Raw genomic sequence first — 25,980 nt, 5'->3', positions numbered from 1 at the left:
TGTTAATAACATTATACATATTTCTTTTTCGGCATGGAACGCATTATTGTAATTTACATTAATTTATATGGGAAAAATTGTTTCACTTTACGAGTATACATTTCGCTGTATATATCTTGAAATACTGTGTAAATTTAGTTGCCTATTTAATTAAGAACGTCAGACATGTATAATTATAGATTTATTTTATCTTTTGTTAATGGATTTCGTTATAATGCATATTTCTTGTATCTTATTGATTAAAACGAGTTTATTTTAACTGCTGTTTTATATATAAAGCAGCACCGCACATTTTTACATACTTGTTTGTTTCTCGAATTTTCCATCAAAATGACAATTCTTAAACTACCACTATACGTATTTTTATGTGTAAAGGTAATTTAGTGTAAAATTGCTCTTGTAAATAATAAATAATAATTTATTTTTAGTGTTCTCTCCATTTTATTGTTAATAGATTTACATTGATTTGTATATCTTTGATTTTAACAATCCTGCTGAGTCCAGTAATTTATATCGTTTATATAGTGTTGTATCTATATAGACAATTTGTAAATATAATACTAAAATTGGTTCACGCAGACAATTTCATTGGGATATTGGAAGGACTTGATTCTATAATGTGCAACTGTGATAATTGTTTCGTGTACATTTTATTACATTTTGAATTTGACGATGATCCAAAGAAATTGATAGACTTGATGGCCAAGAAAGTAAGAAAATTAAAGGGAGGCATATTTGATAAAGTGTTTTATCAACGAGATTCTTGTCTTGGCTATAACTACTATTTTAGAGGAATGAGTGATCTTGATGAGTTACTGGAATTTATCGGAGACGTGAATGGACCGATATTGAATGATGAGGGATTGAGCGAAAAAATTAAACTTTGCGATACAATGAAAATGCCCAATGGAGGTAGAGGATTGATGAAAGTATTAATTTGTCTTGAACAAACATTGAAAAAGAACCACTATGTAATTATATTCAAGTTCCATCATTGTTTATCGGATGGTAAATATCTACTGGATTTAATTAGCTCAGGTTTTGGTGACGGAGAACTCGAAATCGACATACAGAAACCACCACCCAGATATAATATTTGGAAAAAGTATATAGTAGATGGTTATTTAACTCAAGGATTGAAAATAGACAAGGATGATAATATTCTTAGAGGTTACAATTTAGAAGAAGTAAAACATTTCGTCTTTATCTATGACGACGATAATAATAATTACATTAATAAAATTAAGCATATCAAAAACAAACTGAATGCTGCTTATTTGGATGTATTCAACAGTTGTTTGGCTACATCCTTATATGAATATTACAAGAAAGTATCTATTATAAATAACTTTTTGTTATATATTTGTATACAAATTTATGTTTTAGATGGGTGCAAATATTCCAAAATGGATTGTAACTGGTACAGTTCAAAGTCCCTCTTATATCGAAGATAGTACTAATGTTTTACAGAACAGATTCACTGCTATTCATATAAAATTGCCTATACAAGCTGATTCAGTTATGGAACGTTTGGATATTATTAAAAACAATTATGAAATTATTAAAAAGTCATTAGAAATTGAGGTTCTATTGGTAAATTCATATTGAAATCAATATTTAAAAACCTTTGTTTTAGTTTACCTACTGGTTAGGTCAACATGTATTGATTGTTTTACCGAATCCAATTATATATTGGACATTTTCCTTAATGAATATAACTGCTGGAATTAGTGTTATGAATATGTCCAGGAATATTATATTATTTGGGAAGCCCATAAAAACTTTTATAGGTTTTCCTCCTAATTCACCGGGAACTGGTAACTATTTTTTACTGTCGCTGCAGCTAATTTTACTTTATTTTATATATTTTAGGTATTCACACCGTACTAACAAAATACGATGAAAAATTGTTACTTATACTAACTGTTGATCGTTCTGTAATTGAGAAATACGAAGACGTTAAAAAATTAGGTAACAGAATCGTATTTCATATCGATGAATTATATAAAATGATCTCATAGAAAGGTTTGTTGTTTAATATAACGAATATATGAGCCGTTCATTTTTTTCATACATCAAAATGTTTAAGGGTTTGCGTTAGAATTTAGAAATATTGGCAAACGTTAATCAATTTATCAAGAAATCGTGTTCCACTGAATGTATGATTTTAAATATAAATTAACTTAATTTCCCAAAAGTGTACTTAAAGCACTTTTAAAAAAAGGTTTTTTCTAACTAATATTAACGTTATGATATATTTTCTTTTTATTTGTGTTTAATATTTGATACATTTCTTTATCGTCCACTTAATCATCGCCCAGTTAGGTCGTGGGACCCAGAAACCCGTTAGTTTTACTAATTGTGTTAATAAATATTTTTAAATCAATATTTCTTTGATATTTTTTTATTTTATTATTATGATTATATAAATATGTTTTAATTTTTTTATTATTGGTTTATGTGACAGTTTAATAAATATTATTTATTTACGCATTTTCATTGGATTAGAGGTTTATTATAATAAGTCTTTCTGCACGGGGTATTATATATTATTTTTTAGTAATTGCAGTTATGTTATCAATATTATATTATCATAAATAAATTTTATTACAAATATGTTTACTGCTATGTTAATTGCACTAGAATTTTCCAACTTGTTGTGCTTTAATTATTGTTTTAAAATAATATAATTTTCTAATGATTCAATGGTAACTTCAAATGTATAAATAGCATAATTATAGATGTAAGCTATTTACTAATGTATTTGATGATAATGCATGTTTCCTGTTTAATGATTTTTTTGTGTCTGTTTTATTTATTATGTCATAGTTATTCTTATAGCGGTTGACATATGTTTTTCCAATGGAAGTTTTTTCCATTATTTTCCTATTCTTCGTCTTCTTCATCTTCTTCTTTTAAACCTAGGGCGACTTAACCATAGGGCGTTGGATGCCCATCTTCCTTCATATAAAGCAGTAGACCCCTTGCCATGTTTTTCGGTTTTGGGTAGACCCTTTACTTGCCTGATATTGATTTTTTTGTAAATTTCTAACTAGTAAAGTTTAGTGTTAAAAACTTAAAGTAAAAACACATGTTAAGTTTTATATATTTATTGATTGAATTTAAATTAAAACTACTCAAAATAAAATTTTGTATCTGTTATATATAATACGTAACATAAATTAAACAAAAAATAAACTAAGCAATAAGTAAATGTTTTTAGTGAGAAGGATGAACCTGATGCTTTAATAATTTAAATTATCAACTTTTGGCTTCAATTTTGTAAGGTTTTTACAAGGTTTTTATAAGTTTAAAATGTATTGCGACCACAAAGCGAATGCCTACATTCTACAACTTACACAATTTTATAAACATATATAATATTTTTTTTACTTCACAGGTACTTTTATAAATAATGTATATGTCTTTATATTATAAGATAGTATAATGTAAGTAAATAGGTACTATCAGAGTATGTTGAGATCCACTATCGTGGACCACCAAATTTTTTTTTCGCTGACGTAGACCCCTTGCAGGTTGTCATAGACCCCAGGGGGTCGATACAGACCACTTTGGGAATCACTGATATAAAGCTTCATCTATAATTATTACAGTTTAATGTTGGTTTGCATCTGGTAAATTCCAAGTAGTTTTAAAATGACAATTTTCAAATTACCAATATAAGTTTTCTTATAAAGATAATTGATTACAATTGATTATTTTAATATATACTCCTATCCTTCAATTTACACGGTTAAAAAAAATAAATGTTAAAAATAATCGATTTTCACGTTTTCCTCAGGAAACTATCTACCAGTGGCAGTCCTTCCGTGGATGCTGTGGATACGGCGCATCCCTAAAATTTTAAATGGTCACGAGCATTTTCATAACGTATTTATCTCATATATAAAAGAAATTTGTTGGAAATGTTTGATTCAATAGTCGACGGACGAGGATCTGCCAATTGTTTACATTGGATATCAAATCCCATGTATTCAGATTCGGGATATGCTTACTTCGCACTCTTTGGTATTCTAGGTCACGTGCTCAACTTGTTAACTGATTCAATACTACTTAGATGCGCTTCTTGACCTAGCTTCCATGGACTTGAACGCAGTATTTATAGATATACAATATAGAGAGCTGGCTAGTTCATTTTCATAAAATGTGTTTAAATGGTTTTGTTAGGTACCAATAAGTATTTGGTGCGGGCTTAACAATTACAATTAGCCAAGCGGTCAGTCCACATTTATCCTTTCTTTGGGTTTATCCATATTAAGGGTCATAATTAATGATAATATGTGGTGATTCTACACTAAAAACAGAGTTTAACTATTTCAGACTCGTGATTCAAATAAAGTAAATAATAAAAAATTACCACGAAAATGATAAACTTCGTATAAAGAAATGTTAAATTAACTAATATAATATAATTTAGGATTACACCCTTCATTGACCTATTAAGATAGAAAGTTCGTAAACACATTAATGATATAATTGAAAGACTTTTTGTAGTTTCTTTTTTTTTAATTCATCTTCCATATTGAAATCCTCACTGGCTTCAATAGGGGTCGCCAACCTGCGGCTTTGGACTTTTCGTTATTGGTTTGGCTTTTCATCATTGCATACGGCTCCTTTCTTTGAAGATTTTTTTTAATAGTTCTTTACTCCAAAAAGGTTGCTTTGGGAGTTGGTAAAGCCTTTTGGTACAAGGATCTGACGATCATATCAGCATTCGATTTATAATTTCTACTTGTGCTGCGAAGAAAGTATCAATTAAATGAAAAACAACTTCAAAACAATGAAAACTAAAAAGAAATATTCAGCGAAAAGAGAAACGACTTATCGGTATGGAGTCTGGGACTGTCATTTTCATATTATTCAAAACTTAATATCTTATGAATTAACATTATTAAGTACAATTAAAAAAAAATGATTTTGATGATTAAATGAGTTATGGTTGATTATTTTTTTGAACATAATAAATATTGTACGATAGTATTTGTAAAAGAATTTAATCTAAAAATATATAGGTTAATAAAATAAATATAAAATACACATTTATACATAATTGCTGAAAGATATTCTAATACAAATGTGAAAAGAAACTATTGTACAGCTGCATATTGTTGATATTCTCCTTCACTCGTTTCCAATTAGAATTGTAATTTAATTTAACTTAGTCGATAAATAAATTATGTGAAAAGTACAATTAAGAAAAGTGGCTTTTCTTCAAGGAAAATGCCGAAGTACATTCATTTATAATCTGATGCCTGGATTGGTGGCTGCAACATAGTTGAGGAGTTCCTCAGAATCCTCGCATACGATAGGCTTCTCATGATAACAAGCGACGTCGTGCCATGCGATTCCATCGTTATAGACGTTGTTGAGAATTGAAAGACAGGATTCGGTTGTTCCGTTAATGTCGAACTCGGCGTTATCAGGTTGACGTTGCTTTTTGTGTCCGGTAGAAGACCATGGATTGTAGTTCCAACCATTTGGAGATCTGTTAGTTGGAGCCATCTTCTCCCTGTTTGCAGACCAGAACCAGCCCAGAACTGATTTAGGTTCCAAGTCGGGACGGTTTTCGCAGCCCTTGAAGTCGCATAGTCTTCCAGAAGTCCAGATGTAAGGGACATCATCTAAAATATAATATTATTAATATTATTATATTTTCGTGCGGATATAACAACGGTCAATAGGCTACTCACGTAATTATTATTACATAAGTGTTTATATAATTATATAGTTGTAAAAAATATTGTTGTATTACAATTATTGTATTGACTATTTTAGAAATAAATAACTAATTGTACTATGAACCATAGTATTTATGAAATATTATATAGGATTTTCATTTGTACTATTTTTCTTATTTAATTTATCGAGAAAAGGCACAATGCACGAGATGTAATTATTGAGAAACGGTTGCTTTAACACATATTTCATTTGCTGATTGTATGTAAATAGCCGTGCGATTTCGTAACGACAAACAATAGATTTACACTCACTTTGTTGGATGAGTCTGAAGATCATGTTGTTTTCTTCTTGGGTTTCGATCGAGACAAGGTCCATGCAATACTCTCTGCAAACGTTCCTGCCATCTAACCAATCGACCTTCCTACCGGACAATTCGGGCACGTGTCCGCTGAAGAAATAGTTGTGCCCTCTGTAGAAGAATTGCTTTGGTCCTAGAAAAAATATTACAATTAATTAGCAGTATTGTCTATACAAATACACACACAATAAAAGAGGTCAAGTAATCATATTGTTCAACTATTTCAAAAATAATTATTTGCTATTGAAGAAACGGCGATGGCATTAAAGGATTGTTTTGGATTTACGTCGAGAGTACAAATGTTTCAAATGATTTTTTTTAACAATCGATTTTCGACATTATCCGTCGATCGTGGCTAATTGTGTTTAATTTAATTTTCCTTTAGCCATGCGCTCGTTGCATAACCAATCTATCTGTTTGCTAATTCTCCACGTAGGCAAATGGGCGATTCAACATTTCATTAGCAACCTTCACGAGTGCGTATATATAAATATTTATACAAGTAACGAGCATTACGTAACAAGACATGTTTTTTTTTTTCTTTTATAGATATTTTTAATACTAAAGAAAGACCATTGAAACTACATGTAGAAATTTACAATAAAACATTAATTACTCAAGGTTTAATTTTTATTCTCAATATTCTATATATGTTTATTTTATATAAATAATTGTCAATGTAACTTATCATTTGCTATAAAAATATAAAACTCATTACTTTTTATACTTAACTTTTTAAGTCTCTTAAAATAGATACATAATGTTAATTGAATTTAGTTGAATCACGTGTAAGGTCACGACCAATAATTATTTAAATATCTTAAAAAAAACTATATGACTAATATAAAACGTAATACAATTGTGTCACGCGCACTAATTATACTAAATTACCAATAAAGGACAACAAAATTAATTTGCATTGAACTTTTACAAAATGCAGAAACAGAAACTAGTAATTTTTGTTCGTAAACAACTAAAAAAAAAGTAATGTCTACGCAATTGTTAATAGGTTAAAGGAAAATCGTTTTCCGGAATAGAAAAAGTTTATTTTAATCTAATAATAATTGCAAATTCGAACGATCGTTATAGAACGTTGGGAAATAGATGTTTTCTTTGTTCATGTCTCTCCTTGTTGATTTAGAAAGCGAAGACTGCGATTTTTAAATATTGTTACCCCAACTCCCACCGCGCATCCCCGAGCATTGAAATGTCACCCATTCGTATGTCTTCCATTAAGTATTATTGCAATAGGAAGAATGAAGCACAGCTTGGGCATTTCACAGTCCATAAACAATTAAAACCGTGAGTTATGCAATTGGAGTTGCAACATGAGAGCTCCATGAATACAGATGTTTCTCAGAGTTGGCACTCTTCGCAGCCATAGCAATTTCTATATCTTATTTTGAAATAGATTCTACATGTATTAGTCAATAATATATATGTTGTGGATGTATATATTTGTATCATTGTATTAGACTAATATACCAGTGTTATAATACTATTTTTAAGAAACGCATTTTTAACCACTAAAATATATTTAGTAAAATTGTTATATCAAATAAATATGCTCACCCATCATTATTATTCTCTATTATCATTTTTTTATAAATTTGTTTGTGCATATAAATAATTCATTGAAATTCCAATTGTGCAGTCTGAATATGGAAGCTATAAATAATTCTAAAACCAAAATGTTACTTACGGTTAGCGCATTTTTGGGCATTTGGCAGTGAAAGGAATCTTCCTGGTCGATTTGAAGGCTGTCTAACCTCGTTGATGGCGGCTGTAGCAGCAGCCAAGACAAATGCGGCCAAGAAAATGAATAAATTCATCTGGAAATTAGAGAAAAAAAATAATAATTGTCTGTGTAATAATCTTTAAAAAAATACATGTAAATATTTAAAACAATACATAATTATTGAAAGACAATGCTATAAAATCAATTTCAACTCATGTAAAAATAAATAAAAATAGATTTATTATAATACAAAAAAAAAGTATAATTTTCTAAAAGATAAGTTAGTTCTATAATTAATTTCTCATATGTAGGAGAAGATTGAATTTCACATTAAGAGGTTTTCAAAAATACCCATGTTTTTATTCAATTATAATTTTTGAACGCTTTTCCTCCGCATTTTGAACTTTCCATTGTGACCCACTGAACTTAGAACGTTTGTCTGCATTTTGAACGGATTTTATAATTTTGACTACCGTCTTATATATAACGGTATTAAATTTGAATAGAAATTGCAAATTTTCCTTACATGAAAAAAAACATGACCGATAAAGACCGAATTCCACTTTTGATTTGGGAGATCTTGCGAAACCCAATTATTGTATGACATAACGCATATTTACACAATAAACAACCTGAATGTGATTGCATTTCATGTCTTAAATGCAGTTCGTAGTTGTTGTTATTTGTGAATATAACATAACAATCTTGAATTTTAATATTTTTCAAAATTGCAATGTCATATGTGCAATGTCACAAAATGTATAACAGCTGTTCAAATATTTTTTTTATTTGTTTATTAATTACGTCTCTATTAAAAGAATGTTAATGGACGATTACAAAATAAGAAATCGATATATCAAAATACATTTGGCGCCATGGATTCTAAAAATTAAATAAATGTTCAAAGTGGGTGTAGCAATTTCTTGTTTTCAATAATTATGCAACTATTATTGCGCTCTTTAAGAGGCCCGAAAAAGCAAATGTGGCTGATTGTGATTTGCATATTGTCCCAGTTATTATAAACTTCCCATAAGACCAGCTAGAATCTCACGTAAGCAGACACATCAACAACAATAACTGTTTTATTTCCTTCAATTCTTTCTAGAAGGAAATTAAAATTATCAACAATTATTAAACATTTACAAATTTACGTTGATTTTTATTGAAACCTGATGTTATTTTTTTGAAACACTAATTAATCACGAATATAATAATAACAATGGTAAAGATAATATGCAATGGTTGTTGAGAGCCATACATTGCGCAATCTGTAATTTACTGTCGTAAATTTAACTATCAAAACAAGTGTGCATATTGCGCCACTGTTGGAGTTCAAGAAGAACAGATACGTAATAAATACACACAAAATAACGTCTTTTCGCCGAGAAAGAAAAGGAGGACGGTGATGCATAATAGGTCATCAAAAATGTCGTTTTACGTAAATACTGAAAACTCACTGTTTCCACTTTTAACTTCGTATATAAGTGACATGACGAAGAAATGAATCGGCAAATATTACAAATCTTGTATTCAGAATTATATGTTTATCATTAATAATTTAAGAGATACAAATTTAGAAATAAAAAAACTTAATTGTTTATTATTGCATGAGCACGTTTTCTTGATTACTATTTTTTTTATATAAGATGACAGTTTCATATACATAAATAGAATTTAGAATAAATACCAAATTAATAATGTGAGATGTATTTTAATGCTTTAAATAGATGATTCATTAACTTCATATAACAATAACGTTTGTATGATAAACATACCAGTAAATTTAAGTAATTGTTTGTAATAATCGTTGGATTCGATTCAGTTGGTTAATATGTATAAACTTATGGAATTGATAACAATATTCTGATAATATTCAAAATTATATGTGTGATGATGTATTCAACTAAATTCATAATTTAATAATATGAAAGGTTAGAAAGACCTATGGTCGCCCCCTTTATTTTTTTTTATTTTTGTTGTATTAAGGTTTTATTTTGTATTTCTTATTATTGCAATAAATATTATTATTATTACTAAAATACAAATATCTACAAAATATTAATAAATTAATTTTAAGTTACTTTGCTTAGTTAGAAAATATAAAAATTTTAAAGAAAATTACATTATATTATAAAATATTTATTTTTATAATTAATCGAAAACGATTCCAAATTCTATTGACTCACCGTGAATAATCCTACAATTATGTTTGTAAATGTCAAATTACAAAAAATGGTTTGATATAATTATTTTGAAAATATTTTAATAAGCATTAGTTACGGGTTTTTGGTCTGATTGATGATAAATATGAATAGAATCGAATGCGTTCGTTGTATGATGTGGTTTCACTTTTCGTTGTTGACTCTATGTTTGTTAGGATTATATTGAAAGGCCAGGCGTTGTCCGAAACGATTAGCACTGAGATTGTTTGACTTTTCTATATTCAACAGTCGAAGGCTTCTTTTCTTACCTTGCGGCTCGTCTCTTGCACACACACTGAAATCTGTCGAGTCGAGAGTGAGAGTTATATTTATAGGCTTACGAAAAGTACGGCGATTGGATTTGTGTTGTTTTTGGGTAGGGAATCCGACATTGTCGTCGTCGACGATAATCCACTTTTTATTCCTCTGTAAGGATGTTAGACTTTATTTTTATTACTTCTATTTACATCTATATTAATTAACGTTATTAATCGACTATATGTTTGCATTTATTTACGTTATGTCTCAATAATGTGAACATTCAATTAAAATTTTCATCGATTCGTACTCTGGTACGATAAAAGCAGCACAACCTTGATTCGATTTCGGAGGTTTAACATTTGAAAAAGAAGATTCGCATATTTTAAGGTATTTTTTATTTTATATCAAAGTATTATCATAATCTTTGTATTTTTATAATATAGATGACATTTGGTCTAGTCCATGAAGTATTCTATTTTAAAGGCCAAACAAATACACACAGAATCTAATAAATCATATATATATATTAATTGTTTATTGATGCCATTATTTTTTCAGTAAATTATGTAAATAATAAACTATAATTTTACACCCATATTTTCCATATAAAGTTTTTATTAAATTTAAACCATGCACAAATTTAAACAAATATTGCTACAAGACAAGACATCTCAAAAATAATTAAATTTTTAAGAATTTTGTCTATTATCGGATTTAAATTAATTTTAATATAATTCTTGGTAAACATATTTTTTTTGTGACTAAGAGTAGGCCAATGGAATTTCCAATACTTTCGTTCGAGTTTGGTTTGCAAGTTTTTTAGTCATGTCTAGTATCACATTTTTTTAAATTTTATGCTATGTTGCATTTTATGCATAAGATTAACTGTTTAATTAATAAAATGTTATATAATTTCGAAAATTTAAAAGTTCAATAATATAATAATATTATTGTTCCATGGTATAATAGCATTTATAAATTTCAATATAATTAGAAACAAATTTAAATTCGTTTTAAACAAAAACACTAAAGAGTATCGTAAACATTTCCTAACAACATGGGTTCTTTATATTATAATGACTTAATTCATGTTTATATATTTATACATCTATAATTTTCAATTGTGCAAGATTTATACATAATTAATAATCAAAATTTATATTTAACATAACAGAACATTTCAGTTTTTTTTTTTAATTTAATTTATGGTTATTATAATTCAATAGAAAAATATGTATACTTGTATTGTTTTAAAGTTAGCTTATTTTTAAATATAAAAACAAAGTAATTATTTAATGTAATCATAGTACATACAATATATGAAACTTTAACATTTTGTTTTCGTATAAATTTCATTTGCATGAAAAGTTTGGTCTTTCTCTGTCAATTATTATTTTAACAGCAATAAGTATAGAAATTTTATACGGTTTTAATGTTCTCTATTAATCAATTTTTAAACGGGATATTGGCAAAACGGATTACCCGCATTCTTCGAGCACTATTCGATTTATAATTTAATTATATTATTTTTAAAATAATTAACTACATTTTAAGAAGGGTTGCAAAACAGACAACGCCAATGTCATATTATTAATAGAATTGTAAAAAAAATGTATTCTAAATCAATTTGAAAAAGAATTAGGTAAATTAAATAACCGTTATGAGTAAACGGATGTTGGTTATAAATAATTGCAACGGTTCGTTTTTCTCTCTCGCATCTTAAAAAGGACGATTGGTAATCGATGATCGATCGAGGCGTTCAAGGTTTCCTCTTATTTTTTTTTTGCATAAGAAATATTAATAAATAGATTAGGAATAGCCAATGATGATCTCCGAATGTATTTTCACTATTGATGTTTCACAACTTTTCTTTGCCAGTTGAAAATAAATCTGTTTGTCCATAATCGTACGAATAGTTCGTATGGAATGTCGTTGACTCTGTGATTTATCCAAATGTAATAATACATTGTCTATCGATAATTAGAAGGATTTCAATGTATTGTATTTAATTATTATTACCCAGATCTCACGAGGTTTCTAAAGCAAAAAGACGATGCTTCACGTTCTTACCGATTGCTTCATTATGTTTTTATTTTTCAATCCTCAAGATGTATGCTAGAGAACGAACGCGTGTGTGAAAATTACTTCCAATATTTTTTTTATTTACTTTTCCACGTACGTTGTGTAATGGCATTTCGTTCTAACCATACACACAAACATTTATATTTATATACATAAATATATATACACATACGGAACTGGATGTTTTTATCTTGATTTTTGATGAATTATTAATTTGACACGTTTTCTCCGACAAGAAAAACAAACTCGATTACGTGCATAATTGCATTGCTAATGGTTCTTCTTTTTTCTACTTTTGATATTTCACAGAAGAGAACGTCTCGATTGATGATTACTTTTCTTCGTAAAACTTGATCATCATTTTTGGCTTAATTATTATTCAATTAAATGTCAACTTGCATTGAAAGTACGCGATTTTACGTAACTTGAATCAAACTGGATTTATATTATATTTACATTTAGATCCATGCATTTTTTTCTTCTTGGACATATATTTTTTTAATTTTCGTGTTCACCAAACTTCATTACATCAAACGTGTGATTTTTTTTACTTTATTGTCGATTTTCTTTAATCGTCTTTTATGGTTTCGATAAGTTTCTCTTCTCTCTGTAATTGCAAGCTGGACATTATTTAAATGCCTGCAATGAAATGGAGAGTCTCTTCATCCTCCGTGAGTCTAGTGTATGTGTATGGATGCAATTAAATTGGCATTTGAAATCTCTAAGTACAAAAATGCAATGTTCATTAATTGTGGGAATATTACACATACCTACAGAATACATACGACTTTTTGTGTTTTGGTACGATAAAAATAAAGAGTCGTCTATATTTCGAGACGATAAGGATTATACTTTTCTATGTGTCCTTCGAAGTAATTAATTTATTAATTTTTTTATTAACAAAGTGACATGTTTTTCAATATATTTCTTGATGTTGAAATTCAAAATCTTTCAGTTTGGGAAACGTTGAAATAATCTATTGGAAATTTAATAAAGATTCTGTTTATTTATTTTAATTAATACGTTTCCGCTTTTGGCGCGACAGTCCAGATATTTAACAATTTGTTCCGCTTCCCGTTATTTGTCCCGATTTTGTCCCAATTTACCAATCATAATTTTAATATAAAAAATTATACCGAAATGCATTATTTATAATATTAAAATTAAATTGTATTATTATTTACATTCTAAAATTATCTATTATCTACAATACTTAATAACCTCAATTTGTTTTTATTTTATTTATGTTTTCATAAGCGTCTTTTCGGGTGTAGTTTCTATATTAATCAAACAAATATTATTGCTTGCATATTTATAAATATGTGTTTATTTAGGCCAAATAGGTATCAACCGAAGCTATTCGGTCCGAATTTATATAATCTTATTCAAGATTTTCGAGCATTTGATAATTGTAGATCATTTAAAAACTATGAAGCTGAAAGTGTATAGACTAGGAGATTTTGTGGAGGTCTCTTATACTATAATAAAGGTTGGACACAACAAAAGGTTCACATAGGTTAAAAATAATATAATAATAATTATTTATTTTACCTCATTCCACAAAGAATAACTAAAACATTCGTTTCCTATAAACTTAATTTCCAGTTATTTCCAATTTACTTACTATTTATCTATCTAACAATTAATGAATAATGTCCAGGATTTAGGTCTCATGTTAATAAATAATCTTAAAGAGTAAGATCCAACAAAAACTACTCATTACAAATTCGTGTCACAATTAGAAATAATTAACTGTGCGAGTATGTTTGTTTGAGCCTTATTGCTTATTTTCACACTCTTTCAATATCATCATTATTAAATTATTGTGCTGTGTTTTTTCCTTCATAATAAAATTAACCTTGGAAGGAGGACTGCTTTTGATTAGCACGAGAATGCAACCATTACGCTACGTGAGATCATCGCGCGAAGCAATCATCGTCTTCATCATCATCATCATCGTAGCCAACTCTCCAATTCTATCCTCGACCAGTGGAGCGACGGCTAATGTAAAAATCGCGGCACGGATACGTTACGCAAATATGCGAAAAAGTTAAATAATATTTGCAAACAAATAAACTAGCAGATGTACTTCGTAATCTACGGTGATCTTTAACTAATTGATTTTAAATTATTTTTTTGTTTGTCTGAAACAGGTGAGACGAGTTAATTAACATGAATTTTGCTTTTCCAGGATGTGCGCTGCTTTTGAACCCAAATAATAATTATAATATGGGACACGTTTTTTATTTGTTTTTTGACGGAGTACAAACACGATCTTTGAAATAAACAATATATTATTTGGTAAAAGGAAACCTTCACATAGAAAAATCTTGCTAATTGTTGTAGATTATTAAAGAAAAACAAACTTAACTACTGTACATATCATTTTAGTGCCTTTGTGAAAATGCATTAATATTTTCTGAATAATATTTATTAATTTGTCCCATTTTATAAATATATAACTTCAATAAAAATACAATTTCTTTCGATTTTGAATGATTTTTGTATATAAAATGTTATTATTTATTTGGTTATTTGATCGATTGTTGTTTTTGCTAGATGTGTATACAGAATAAAAACTATGAAAAGCGTGACTTATAAATTAAACGCTCAAAGATGTTTAAGTGACCTTAAAAATGATTGTTCGAAATGTTAAAAATGACTGCAAGATGTTACCATTTCGAATAATTGAGCTCACGTCGATTTACTTTCATTTTTGTTTTTATGCACTCAGACAATAAATCCAATATAATAGATCCACAATAAATCATTTATAAATGGCATTAAGTTATCATAGTATGCAAAAAAACATATTCTAAAAAAATACATACTAATTGAGCATAATTATTACTATTGCGCAAAAAACTCGCGTTCAATAATCCAATTTAAATATTGTAAGCAATACAATATTAATATTATATTTAAAAATCAATTTCCACAATAATGCAACTAAATATATTGTAATATAAATTTATATATTTTAGAAATTGAGTTTGTAAAGTAGTATCGAAAGATAATTAAATGAAATTTTGATGAAAAAGTATATAAAAAAAAACAATTTTGTGTTGGTTAAAATGTTTCAAAGCAATCATAATCAGACAATTAATAATTATGAAGTGTATTGAAGCGTACTGAAGATTCGCTTATGCAATTAGAATTCTGCAATGTTGGCCAACAGTTCTTCATTAAAGAAAGAGCGATTTTAGAATTACACCAGAAATTAATGTTTGTTGGCTAACTGCTGGGGGGCTATCACACGTATACACATGAAACATATATTTCTTTGCATATCATTTTTTTCTGTTCTTGCTCAGCTCTGTGCTCACTGTAAGAAACCTCGTAGAAAAGACACATACACAAACATGTATATACTACATACATACACAATTTATACGAGAAAGAAGTATTTTGAACGTGATCGAGTCTTGTCGAGAGCTGCTTGCAAAACTCTCCCATTATTTGGGTCAGTCATGGCTCGGCGTTTCAGAACACGATAACACTAACACCTCCAAACACACATTATCATTCCGTGAACACAGCGTATTTTCAAAAGGATTTACTGCCATTAGCATTATTATCCAAATTACGTGCAGCCTCGACAAACAAATGTTTTTATTGTTTGAAAGAATCATTCGGATACGGGTAAAAATTTCATTAAACGCATCGATCAAAATATCCAATTCATTGTCTATAAATGAATGAATTAATAATTTATAATGAGTAACCGACTAAATTTAATAATATAGGTATGTTTTTTTTTAATGTTTGTTTCATTGTAGAAAGAAAACTGTTCAAAATAATAATAAATGTATTTGTATTTCATGTAACATGTCTTAAATAGGTAAAGATAATTCCTTTTTTTCTATTAATACAATTCAATAGGTCAATCATTTTATTATTCTTCGGAAGTGGCACAGAATAAACAATAAAATTTGGGCGTGAGTGAGAATATAGGTGATTCATAGATTTCACAAAAATTGTCAAAACAATATTTTAGTTTCCAATTTTAGAGTCCAATTATTTTTATAATTTTAACATTTTAAAAATCGTATTTATAATATTCATTAACATAAGTGGAAATTTTTCCTAACATGTACATATTTTTTGAGAATTTAATAAATTTCGAAGATACACAAAATCAATTTTAACGATGCTTTAGAAATGTTATTTAAGTTCCTCGACCTTCTTTGCAATAAATTCTCACATAACACTGATTGAAAAAACTTTCATCTATTTTCAAATTCTCCTTAATAATAATAGCTTCAAGTTCATTTACTTAATTGAGATATGCTTCAAAAGTAAGTATATTTAAGATTCTAATTGTTTCATTGCTTTATTTAATTATTACAACCAATGTTATGTGGATCCTCCAAAATTGATATTATTTTACTTGAGACATTAATACGTCTACATCAGCGTTTTCCAAACTGTGCTAAGGGGAGGCGCGAATATTAGTCACAGTGAGCATTTTTCTAAATGACTGCTAAAGTTTTATCTATTTTATGAAATGGAAGGAGGAGGAGGGGCGCCAAATTATTAAATATTTTTATGGGAGGCGTAGTAACATCAAGTTTGGAAACCACTGGTCTACATTAACCTCATAACCATTACTTTAATCAGACAAAACATACAAATAAAATGGAAATTTTTATTATGATTATTCAGAGAGATGAAAAGAAAGATATATCATAAATATGAAGCAATTTTAGCAATAACACAAAAATAAAATTTCCTTAAAATATTCAAAAAGCTTTATACATTTTGTTGCACATTTTTATATTTTGCAATCAATATAAGTAAATACTTCTAGAAATGAAATTGAAGGAATTAATTTCAATAAATATTGTATGCTATAATATACATCCTTCAATCCAACAATCTTCAAAATCATTAAAATAATCTATAATTAATAGAATCACTTAAAATTCAGAGGAATGCAAAAATGTTGTTTTTTTCTTCTTCTCTGATGATGAGATATAACCGAGCCGTCCCCATTTTCTCATCATCTCTATATCTTTATTCGTGCGTCACAATTTGCATAACTAGTTTGCATTGAGCTCTATACTAGGAAAATATTTTAATCAAAATATAATATGTATTAAGTATCGATGAGTAGCGCTTTACCGTATTATTCGGTTCTTAACAAATTGACTCTGCATGAATGATATTTACAATATAAACTAATGTTATTGAAAATAACTAGTGGCAATTAGCTGTAAGTAATAGGATGTTAATCTTTTTTTTTACTGGAATGTATTTATTAATTCACATACTCGACTCGGATGTAACCTTTGGCTCGAAAATTGGATGTAATACGTAAAGATCCTTGACAGAATTTAAGTGTTCTATTAGAATGATACTTTAGATTTTCTGCAAATGGTTCTACACTTGACCGTATTTTTTTCTCCACAATACATCCCAAGATAATTTCTTCATTCGTATATAATGCGAGGAGCAAATTGCAAGCTAGCATCAAGGAATTATCATTTAATTTTCATTCACGATTCATAAAATTCGTACTTGGAATTTTGTGGCGTAATGAAATGCAATATGCATGTCAATACTAGGAAAACAACGAATTTAAATGAATATTCAACAAATCATTCAGTGTGAATTTGGGAATCAATGACAGTCGACCGTAGAAACACGTATTATGCATATTATTAATGTTATTTGTACCGTGAGGTTATTTATTGTTTAAGAATTCTTTATTACGAACAATTTAAAAATCGAAAAAAAAAAATATTAAGAAAATTCAGTTTTGAAACTCGAAAGTTGTTTACTAATCATTAAACAGGTTGGTCTCAAAAGGAAAGTCATGTTATAATGTTAATAATATTAATTATCTATAACTCTCAACTTTTTGATTAGACAGTAATATCCGTCTTGCTATGACTGTTATAATAAAAAAGAAATTTACTTGTTTTTATCATTATTTATAAATATGGTAACATACTAAGTTTGAAGTTGTACTGCAATATTAGATTATATATACCATAAACCATAATAATCTAGGTTGGGAGTTACATTTTGAACATAAAATCAACTTTACTATAATTTCGTATTTTTAGGTCAAATAAAAGACAGAATTTTCGTATTAAATTCAGGTAATTTCAAAATTTCATGATTCCAACACCTCCTAGTTTTCTGAGTACAAGAATCAATTGCAAACTAATTTTGACGTACACATCCGCATCTCCATATACAGCATATACCTTCTTTGTTGTATTTTATTTTTTAGAAAACACATGTAGTGAGATATTGAGTACTCTCTGTTACTTACTTTACGAATTACATAATTATTAACAAAATTGACCAAAATATTTCCAAATTATAAAACATACATTTTATAATAATCGATGCTATATCGGTAAGAACGAAAACACTGCAGTCAAAGTCACCTTGTGTACGAGTTTATAACAAGCATTAATTGTAACTAAATTAATAAATAGAAAGTGTATAGAAATATTGTTTAAGATTTTCCATTTGTATCTCTGAGAAATTTCGCTATTGGAAATGCTAAAGAATCACATAATTATTACAAGACAATATTATTAGTAAATGTTGTATTTTTCCAATACATGTTCAATGTTTTCCTCTTGTGATTAATATTTGTTATTTAATAATACCAATAAGAACGTTTGTTCCTCGTCAAAAAAGTAACATATGATTGAACATTTTACGAAACTATAAAATAAACTATAATATTAAAAATGACATGACAAATAACAATTAACACCGTCTGTCAAATATCTTCGTAATAAAATAGTTAATTTAAATAATAGTTTCTATTTTGAATGGTTAAAAAATAAACAAACATAAAAATCAAAATATTCCTAAATGGGATCACAAATACATCGAGAAATTTGATAGTAGGTTAAATAAAATGTGTGTAGCCCAAAGAATGTGGTACCAAATCGTGTTTCACAAGCGAATAAATATTAATTATCTAATAGGTGATAACAGGTGGTGGCGGTCACCGGATTGGCCGTGATTTTGACAGAAACAATGTGATCACTTTCACTTTCAGAATAAACGACGAAAAAAAAAACAAAAGAATTCTCCGGATTTCGATCTTGGTTTGTTTATCAAATTCTAACGTATCAAAACTAAACATAAAGTGAGTCGAGAGAAAAAACAAATATGTAAAGTTGCGTAATTTTTGTCTGAAAACGGGAGAAAATCGAAATACCACTTCTGATCGCGTGACCCAAAAACACATTTTATTTATGCAATATAATACAATTATGAAATTGTTCATGAGGTGAGAAGGAACGCAAAAAAATATATAAAGATTTGATCTCCTTACACAAAAAAAGAAGAGAATGCGAGATGCGTTCTTCTTTTATCAGATTCTCAACAGAAGGGGAATTATAATTGTAATATAATGAACCCACACGGGGATCCTCTTTTCAAGGTTTTCGTTTTGCGAAAGCGGATCAGGGTGAGAACACCATATATCGAGAACTCATCTTTTTATTTCTAATCTCCTCTCTTATTAACTCAGTATGGATATTAAACTCATCTCCGCACCCAATCACTCCATTAAACTGTTTTTTTAATGTTTAAATATTCATTAACGTGAAGATCAGCCTAGAAATATTCGACCTTTGGATTTTAAATATTTCATTATTGATTTCATATCTAAAATCCATTGACTGTTTATTAACTAACACATTTTTTGCAACTTCAAATATCTAAAAAAGACATACATACATACTTACATGGTCACTTCTGATATTAACTAAATTATTTAATTTCCACGTCAATATACCTTACAAAGTAATAAAAAAACTATATTCCTTATAAAATTTCACTTTACAAGTATATTTATATAGAAATATATAAATTAAAAATAGTATTTTAACAAAAAAATATTTTTATAATTTTAATTAAATTTATTAAAGGATAATTATTACATAATATCATTAATGTTTTAAATCGTATAGATAGATAAATACTGAAAATATTATAGTAATATCTTAAGTTTTTTTTATCTAAATAAAAACATTAATAGCACTAAACTTATTTTCAATTCCATTTGACATGTTATGTATTAGATGTATTGGATGGGTTTCAATACATCCTTGAATTTTTATTTGTATTTCGAACAAAAATCAGCTCTTGCATACTTACATCTGGCTCTAAAATAAATTTGAAACATCAATAAAATTGAAAATAGAACTCTCATAGTTTAATTTATAAAAAAAGTCGACATGTTAAACAAATATATTTATGTATTTTTATTGATCATAGTTGATGCCTCTAGGAACAAAATATTAAACACTGTAGAAAAATGTCTTGGCTTGGCCTCATTGTGTATTTCGCTACTGTATTTATGACTATCGAATAAATTTTAAATTGTTGTCCGTCTGTCTCAAAAGTTTGCCGACCCCTAGTTATGACTAAACATATGTTCAGGAGAAGCACCCCCGTGAATGTCATGTGTGAAACCTCAGCCGTCATCAACCTTACGGACCTTACTAAACTCAAATTGTAGAATATCAAATTACTCTGCGGACCACCAAAAATCATTTAGAAACAACCAGTGATTAGTGAACCACCAGTTGCCGACCTACTATATACATATGTATATTGAAAATAGATAGTAATTGCTTATACAGTGGCAAAAAATTAAAATTTGGATTCTAATTTCCATTGCATATTAATATAATAATCACCACGTTGTAACATGTATTAATTATAATCTGGTATGTAACCAACATAACATCTGTATTCAATATATGCAACAGTATGCAATAATTCAGCCATAACAGCTGAGTTGTCAATGGAAGCATCTTGCATTTGATTTTTAAATGGCTTATGGACATAGACAAGTATTAACGATACAATAACAATGGAGACCCTTTATCATCAAACGAACGCCCTAATTCAACAAACACAAAGTAAATTCAAAGAATTGGAATGTAACAGAGTTAATTCTATAGATATTGAACACTCAATACAAGATGATATTAACACAATTAATAAGTAAGTTATTTTATATATCCTTATATTGTCTTATACACTAATGGCTTTGTTTATAGGAATTGTGAGACTTTGGATATATTAGTTATGAAAGTGACAGTAGGACAACGACCACATGCTAAAATGCGATGTGACCAATTGAAATATGATAGCAAGCATTTACAAGCAGCTTTAGCTGCTGCTCAGCAGAAAAGACATCGAAAAGAATTGGCAGCAACACAAAGAGAAGAATTACTCAGCACTAGGTTCAGAGCGAATCCAGAATCAACTTTAATTGATTTGGATTATGCTGTACAACATCATGGTGCTATGGACAGAGCTCATAGAGGTGTTGATGAGATGTTATATACTGGAGCTAATGCTCTTGAATCATTAAGATCACAGAGAAATGTGTTGAAAGGGGCACATAAACGAATAATGGATATGGCAAGCACTTTGGGTTTGAGTACACATGTTATGAAACTAATTGAGAGGAGAGCAGGACAGGACAAGTTTATTTTAATTGGAGGGATTGTTCTTACATTACTCATTGTTGTCATTGTTTTGATGTACTTTGTATGAGATGGCATTCCAAAATAAATTATTTAAATTCCCGTTCGTATTTTGCGTTTCTTCCCTACCTACTCGTTGCTACGTGGACCGTTGTCAAGCTTTGTATATAACCTATTTGTAGTTGCAACTAGCGGTACGTCAGCAAGTGGTCCTTGGTTATTCATTTTCAAATTACCTTTTTATTTAAAATATTTGTGTACCTATAAAACATCAATAACGGTAGGTAGATTATATTCTAACTAGTTTAATTGATTTAATACATATTTTTTTGTATTTTCCATTGAATAGATGAAACAATTAAAAGGCAAGGCCAAGGAAACTGCTAAAGAAAAAAAGCAGAGAAAAAAGGAGTTTGCTGATTCACAGAAACAAATGTACACAATAGTTCTGCCCACTTTGGCCGCTGTGGCTGTTCTTATTATTGCCTACATATACATTAGAACCAGACCAACCCAGATGATTTAACAATAATTATAACTTATAGACATTACATCTTATTATATTGTAAGTGCATATGTTAAAAAGAGACCAATAAAGTATTTTCTATGTTAAAATTAATTTTGCATATCATTTATAACACCTATTCTTATATTTGTTGTTTCTTTGGTGTCAACAATAGGTCAGTCCCTAAGCCTCATGTAATGCTGTTAAATATGCTAAAACAATGTAAAGAAGTAAAGATACGAGACAATTGAATTTGTATTTTATTAAAATTAATTAAGTAAATTAAATATACAGAGATGCAGGTGTCAATGGCCAAAAATATTGAACATTTTAATTAAATAAATATTAGTTATTGAATAACATAACAACATCCTGTTGATTGAATCTATGAACCGGCTCTCACTAGTAAAATGCGGAGCCAATTGAAAGCAAACCGTTTTCCGAACTATGATTGTAGTACATGTATGTCCTATCTTTAAAAATTCCTGACTCCATATAACTAAACACAATTCAATCTTATATTGATAATAGACATAATATCTATCAATTACTTTATGTTCAATAGCATTGGCCATCGTTGTAAATTAATTATATGTATGCAGCACGTACTGATGTAGACTATAAAAATATCACATATTGCATATTGCCTTTTGCTGTGATTAAAAATTATATTTTTTAAAAACATTAAGAAATAAAAACTGCACCAAGCATGCGTTGCTTACTGCACCGTTCTCTGCTGCATTAAATCATCTGTAATATTGTACAAGTTTAGTACAGGATAAAAAGAATGGGTTTCGTGATGGCCGTAGTGGGTTTCCGGCAGCTGTGGTGGAGCCAATACCGAACCTGGAGGATTCCTCTGCGGCATACCAGTCGGTGGAATTGTTTGTGGTTTGCGAACTGTTACGCTTGTATTGATGCCATGTCTTCTCTTCATATGCTTATTATAATTAGGCCAATTTGTGAAGTGGTGCTGACACTCCAGACAAGAGTAGGGGCGCTCGCCAGTGTGCTGTCTACGATGCGTTGTTAAAACTCCTTTAAATCTGAAAAAAAAATATAGATATATATATAGTGAACACGGACTAGTCCGTGAAATGGTGTATTAGAAACTGACCAAATAAAAATCTACTGAGGTGGGTCGAAATATAGTCGTAATGTTTAAAAAAAAGAATCAACGCTAATACAAGGGACAACTATGACACATAATATATGCCCTAAGAAGTAAGGAACATAATATTCTAAATGTTAGACTCAACAAAAAGGACTACATTCTAATATAATAGCTGCAAATTCGAATGTCTTGTTTGCATTATCGAGTTTTTAATAGGGTATTACCATTTTAATAACAATAATTAGAAATAAAAATACAGAAGATGGATTTTAAAAACAAAATGTACCATTCTAAAAATGCACTATTAAGGTAATAGAAAAAAATCCGATTTGTATACCTGAAACTTTTGCCGCAAAATTCGCATGTAAATGGCAAAGCTCCAGTATGGATGCGATGATGTTCTTTCAGAGTGCCTCTTTCTCTGAATTGTCGTCCACAAACATCACATTGATGGGGTTTCAAACCGGAGTGTACTGTACCATGTTTCCTCAATCTCACCAAAGTTTTGAATGACTTTCCACAGGTCGAGCAAGAGAATGGACGAACCGCTGTGTGAGTTAGTAAATGATTATCAAGATTACCCTTTTGTACGAAACTTTTTCCACATTGGTCACACGTAAAATCTCTGACGCCTGCATGGATTCTCTTATGTGCCATCAAATTAGGTCGAGTGCCAAATCGCTTTGGACACTGGTCGCATTGATAGCGATTTTTCAATTCTAAAGGTAAATGGGACCTGGAATGGACCAACAATGCTGACTGCATTCGAAATCGTTTACCACATGTGGTGCAAGGGTATGGTCTTTCATCCATATGCTCAGCTCTATGTTTCTCCTGAATTTTGGCACTTGGGAACCATTTGTTACATACATCGCAGCAGAATTTCAAGTAGGGTCTGTGAGTTCTAACATGTGTTAAAAACATGGTGAATTTTGTGTAGATTTTTGGACAATCTGCACAAGCAAATCTTGAACCACTAAAATTATTAGTGGCTTATTTTAATAATACCATCAAATTATTACACAATATCTCACCTGTTATTTTGGCCATGTATTACAATATAATGATCCCTCAATTCCTCACAGCTAAGTACACTTTGACCACAATCACAGCATGCCCAAGGATAACTCTCCCATCCAGCCAGATTCCTTTGCATTATAAGACTTCCATCTTCATTTTGTTCACAATCACTTGCCCCAGACAGTGCATCAGTTTCTTCTGACTTTCGACATTTTGTCTTTTTTGTTCTTCCTTTACCAGTAAATAATTTGTCTTCAGTTTCATTTTTGTTATCAATAACAACATCCAGAAGAGTTTCTGTTGCATTCAATTTTGTGTTATTTATAACACAATCTTCAATTACCTTGGTTGAACTTTGAACAATTGTTAAAGTTTCTATCAACTCCCGCTGAGCCCTCTGTACTTTTTCAAAAAATATCCAAGTGGCATTAACTGTGTTCATGCAAGTGTTGCAAACGTAACATGAAAGTCTATCATTGGGGCCCCCAATTTGTACATGAAATAAGGTTAAAACTTGATTTCCAAAATCCTCTTCAATGTGTATCAAACTGGGTGCCTCTAAAGCACACAATCTACACCTCAAGCACTCCATCTCATAGTTGCTATAAGATTCATACAGAAATAATGATTTAAAACTTATTTACAAACAGACATTACAAGAACTCAAATAACAATACAGGATAGGCAATTACATTACTTTAGATTTTTGGATCAATAAAATGAATAAGAAAAAATATATTTTTTTTTATTAAATTAAAAATAATAATTCCGTAATATTCTTAATTTTTAGTCGTAAAAAATTTGATATGTTTATGATTTTTTAAATTATTTATAATTATAGTTATGCAACTGACATCACAAAGTAATATTACTTTTATCTGATTCCACGAATTGAAAAATCAAACAGAACTTGTTTTGTGTTTGTGGTAATGTTATGTACATTAAAGATGAATGAATATTTTATATTATATATCGATTCTTTAATTTTTGAATCTACCAGGACATTAACCACAGATGAATATATTTATTTGTGTTATTATTATTATTGAAATTAATCAATTTTTTTTCCAATGTTCTGTTTCTATGATGTTTTCTTTTAATACTATTCACTTTAATACTTTATCACTGTTCAATTTCGCTATTCTGTTTAGCTATCCCTTAGTTATAATTGAAAACATAAACACTTTGAACTTTGTTAACTCTGTAGCCGAATCTATCTTTGCATGACGCAATTTTTACAAATGATGATATTAATCATATATTGAAAGTGTAAAAAAATATCTAATATTTTATTATCAATTCAGCTTTTTAAACTGGAAAGCTTTATATATGTTACGAATAAGTACACAATCGGTAAATGTATACATTTCCCGGTAAATATATACCCTTTAAAAAAAGAGATTTATATCAATAAATAAATTCATATAAATCTCTTTTTTCTCCGGCCCTATTTCTACCCCCTTCGGGTTTAACAACCACCACACATTTTTGTTGATTTTTCGGAATTGAACCAACGACCTTT

The 25,980-nt window shown here is 28.9% G+C and overlaps 4 protein-coding genes across 5 annotated transcripts; 2 read left to right on the top strand and 2 right to left on the bottom strand.

The window, feature by feature from the left end:
• The first annotated feature begins 353 nt into the window (after positions 1 to 353).
• On the top strand, positions 354 to 2,409 carry LOC108559833. The gene is made up of 5 exons (XM_017917191.1): positions 354 to 375; positions 429 to 1,331; positions 1,387 to 1,584; positions 1,637 to 1,817; positions 1,873 to 2,409. Exons 2-5 carry the CDS (start codon positions 618 to 620, stop codon positions 2,019 to 2,021), a joined length of 1,242 nt encoding a protein of 413 aa, XP_017772680.1. The 5' UTR covers positions 354 to 375; positions 429 to 617; the 3' UTR covers positions 2,022 to 2,409.
• Positions 2,410 to 5,055: 2,646 nt separating this feature from the next.
• LOC108559825 lies at positions 5,056 to 10,367 on the bottom strand. Its single transcript, XM_017917182.1, has 4 exons — positions 10,267 to 10,367; positions 7,761 to 7,890; positions 6,012 to 6,191; positions 5,056 to 5,642 (listed from the first exon to the last, which is right to left on the bottom strand). The coding sequence occupies exons 2-4, from the start codon at positions 7,888 to 7,890 to the stop codon at positions 5,260 to 5,262; spliced, it is 693 nt and encodes a 230-aa protein (XP_017772671.1). The 5' UTR covers positions 10,267 to 10,367; the 3' UTR covers positions 5,056 to 5,259.
• A 10,639-nt stretch (positions 10,368 to 21,006) lies between these two features.
• On the top strand, positions 21,007 to 21,938 carry LOC108559831 (probable Golgi SNAP receptor complex member 2). Its single transcript, XM_017917189.1, has 2 exons — positions 21,007 to 21,331; positions 21,388 to 21,938. Exons 1-2 carry the CDS (start codon positions 21,198 to 21,200, stop codon positions 21,887 to 21,889), a joined length of 636 nt encoding a protein of 211 aa, XP_017772678.1. The 5' UTR covers positions 21,007 to 21,197; the 3' UTR covers positions 21,890 to 21,938.
• Positions 21,939 to 22,567: 629 nt separating this feature from the next.
• On the bottom strand, positions 22,568 to 25,132 carry LOC108559827 (gastrula zinc finger protein XlCGF26.1-like). 2 transcript variants are annotated; one of them, XM_017917184.1, is made up of 3 exons: positions 24,473 to 25,132; positions 23,776 to 24,414; positions 22,568 to 23,370 (listed from the first exon to the last, which is right to left on the bottom strand). In XM_017917184.1, the coding sequence occupies exons 1-3, from the start codon at positions 25,048 to 25,050 to the stop codon at positions 23,043 to 23,045; spliced, it is 1,545 nt and encodes a 514-aa protein (XP_017772673.1). In that variant the 5' UTR covers positions 25,051 to 25,132; the 3' UTR covers positions 22,568 to 23,042. The 2 variants fall into 2 exon arrangements, with proteins under 2 accessions (XP_017772673.1, XP_017772674.1); XM_017917185.1 differs by having other exon boundaries at positions 23,776 to 24,405.
• Between the last annotated feature and the right edge of the window lie 848 nt (positions 25,133 to 25,980).

The sequence above is a fragment of the Nicrophorus vespilloides genome, unplaced genomic scaffold (assembly GCF_001412225.1).
Source record: "Nicrophorus vespilloides isolate i.1.1-1 unplaced genomic scaffold, Nicve_v1.0, whole genome shotgun sequence".
Lineage (NCBI taxonomy): Eukaryota > Metazoa > Arthropoda > Insecta > Coleoptera > Silphidae > Nicrophorus > Nicrophorus vespilloides.
Note: the sequence above shows the minus strand (reverse complement) of the source record. Positions and strands in the feature narration are given on the sequence as shown.

Coding starts and splice junctions, on each gene's coding strand:
- LOC108559833 (XM_017917191.1), top strand. CDS start 618: ATGTGCAACTGTGATAATTGTTTCGTGTACATTTTATTACATTTTGAA. Junction 1,332..1,386: donor TATATGAATATTACAAGAAA/GTATCTATTATA, acceptor TTTATGTTTTAG/ATGGGTGCAAATATTCCAAA. Junction 1,585..1,636: donor AAAAGTCATTAGAAATTGAG/GTTCTATTGGTA, acceptor CCTTTGTTTTAG/TTTACCTACTGGTTAGGTCA.
- LOC108559825 (XM_017917182.1), bottom strand. CDS start 7,890: ATGAATTTATTCATTTTCTTGGCCGCATTTGTCTTGGCTGCTGCTACA. Junction 6,192..7,760: donor TGCCCAAAAATGCGCTAACC/GTAAGTAACATT, acceptor TATTTTTTCTAG/GACCAAAGCAATTCTTCTAC. Junction 5,643..6,011: donor CTTCAGACTCATCCAACAAA/GTGAGTGTAAAT, acceptor ATTATATTTTAG/ATGATGTCCCTTACATCTGG.
- LOC108559831 (XM_017917189.1), top strand. CDS start 21,198: ATGGAGACCCTTTATCATCAAACGAACGCCCTAATTCAACAAACACAA. Junction 21,332..21,387: donor GATATTAACACAATTAATAA/GTAAGTTATTTT, acceptor CTTTGTTTATAG/GAATTGTGAGACTTTGGATA.
- LOC108559827 (XM_017917184.1), bottom strand. CDS start 25,050: ATGGAGTGCTTGAGGTGTAGATTGTGTGCTTTAGAGGCACCCAGTTTG. Junction 24,415..24,472: donor ATACATGGCCAAAATAACAG/GTGAGATATTGT, acceptor TAATAATTTTAG/TGGTTCAAGATTTGCTTGTG. Junction 23,371..23,775: donor TTTTGCGGCAAAAGTTTCAG/GTATACAAATCG, acceptor TTTTTTTTTCAG/ATTTAAAGGAGTTTTAACAA.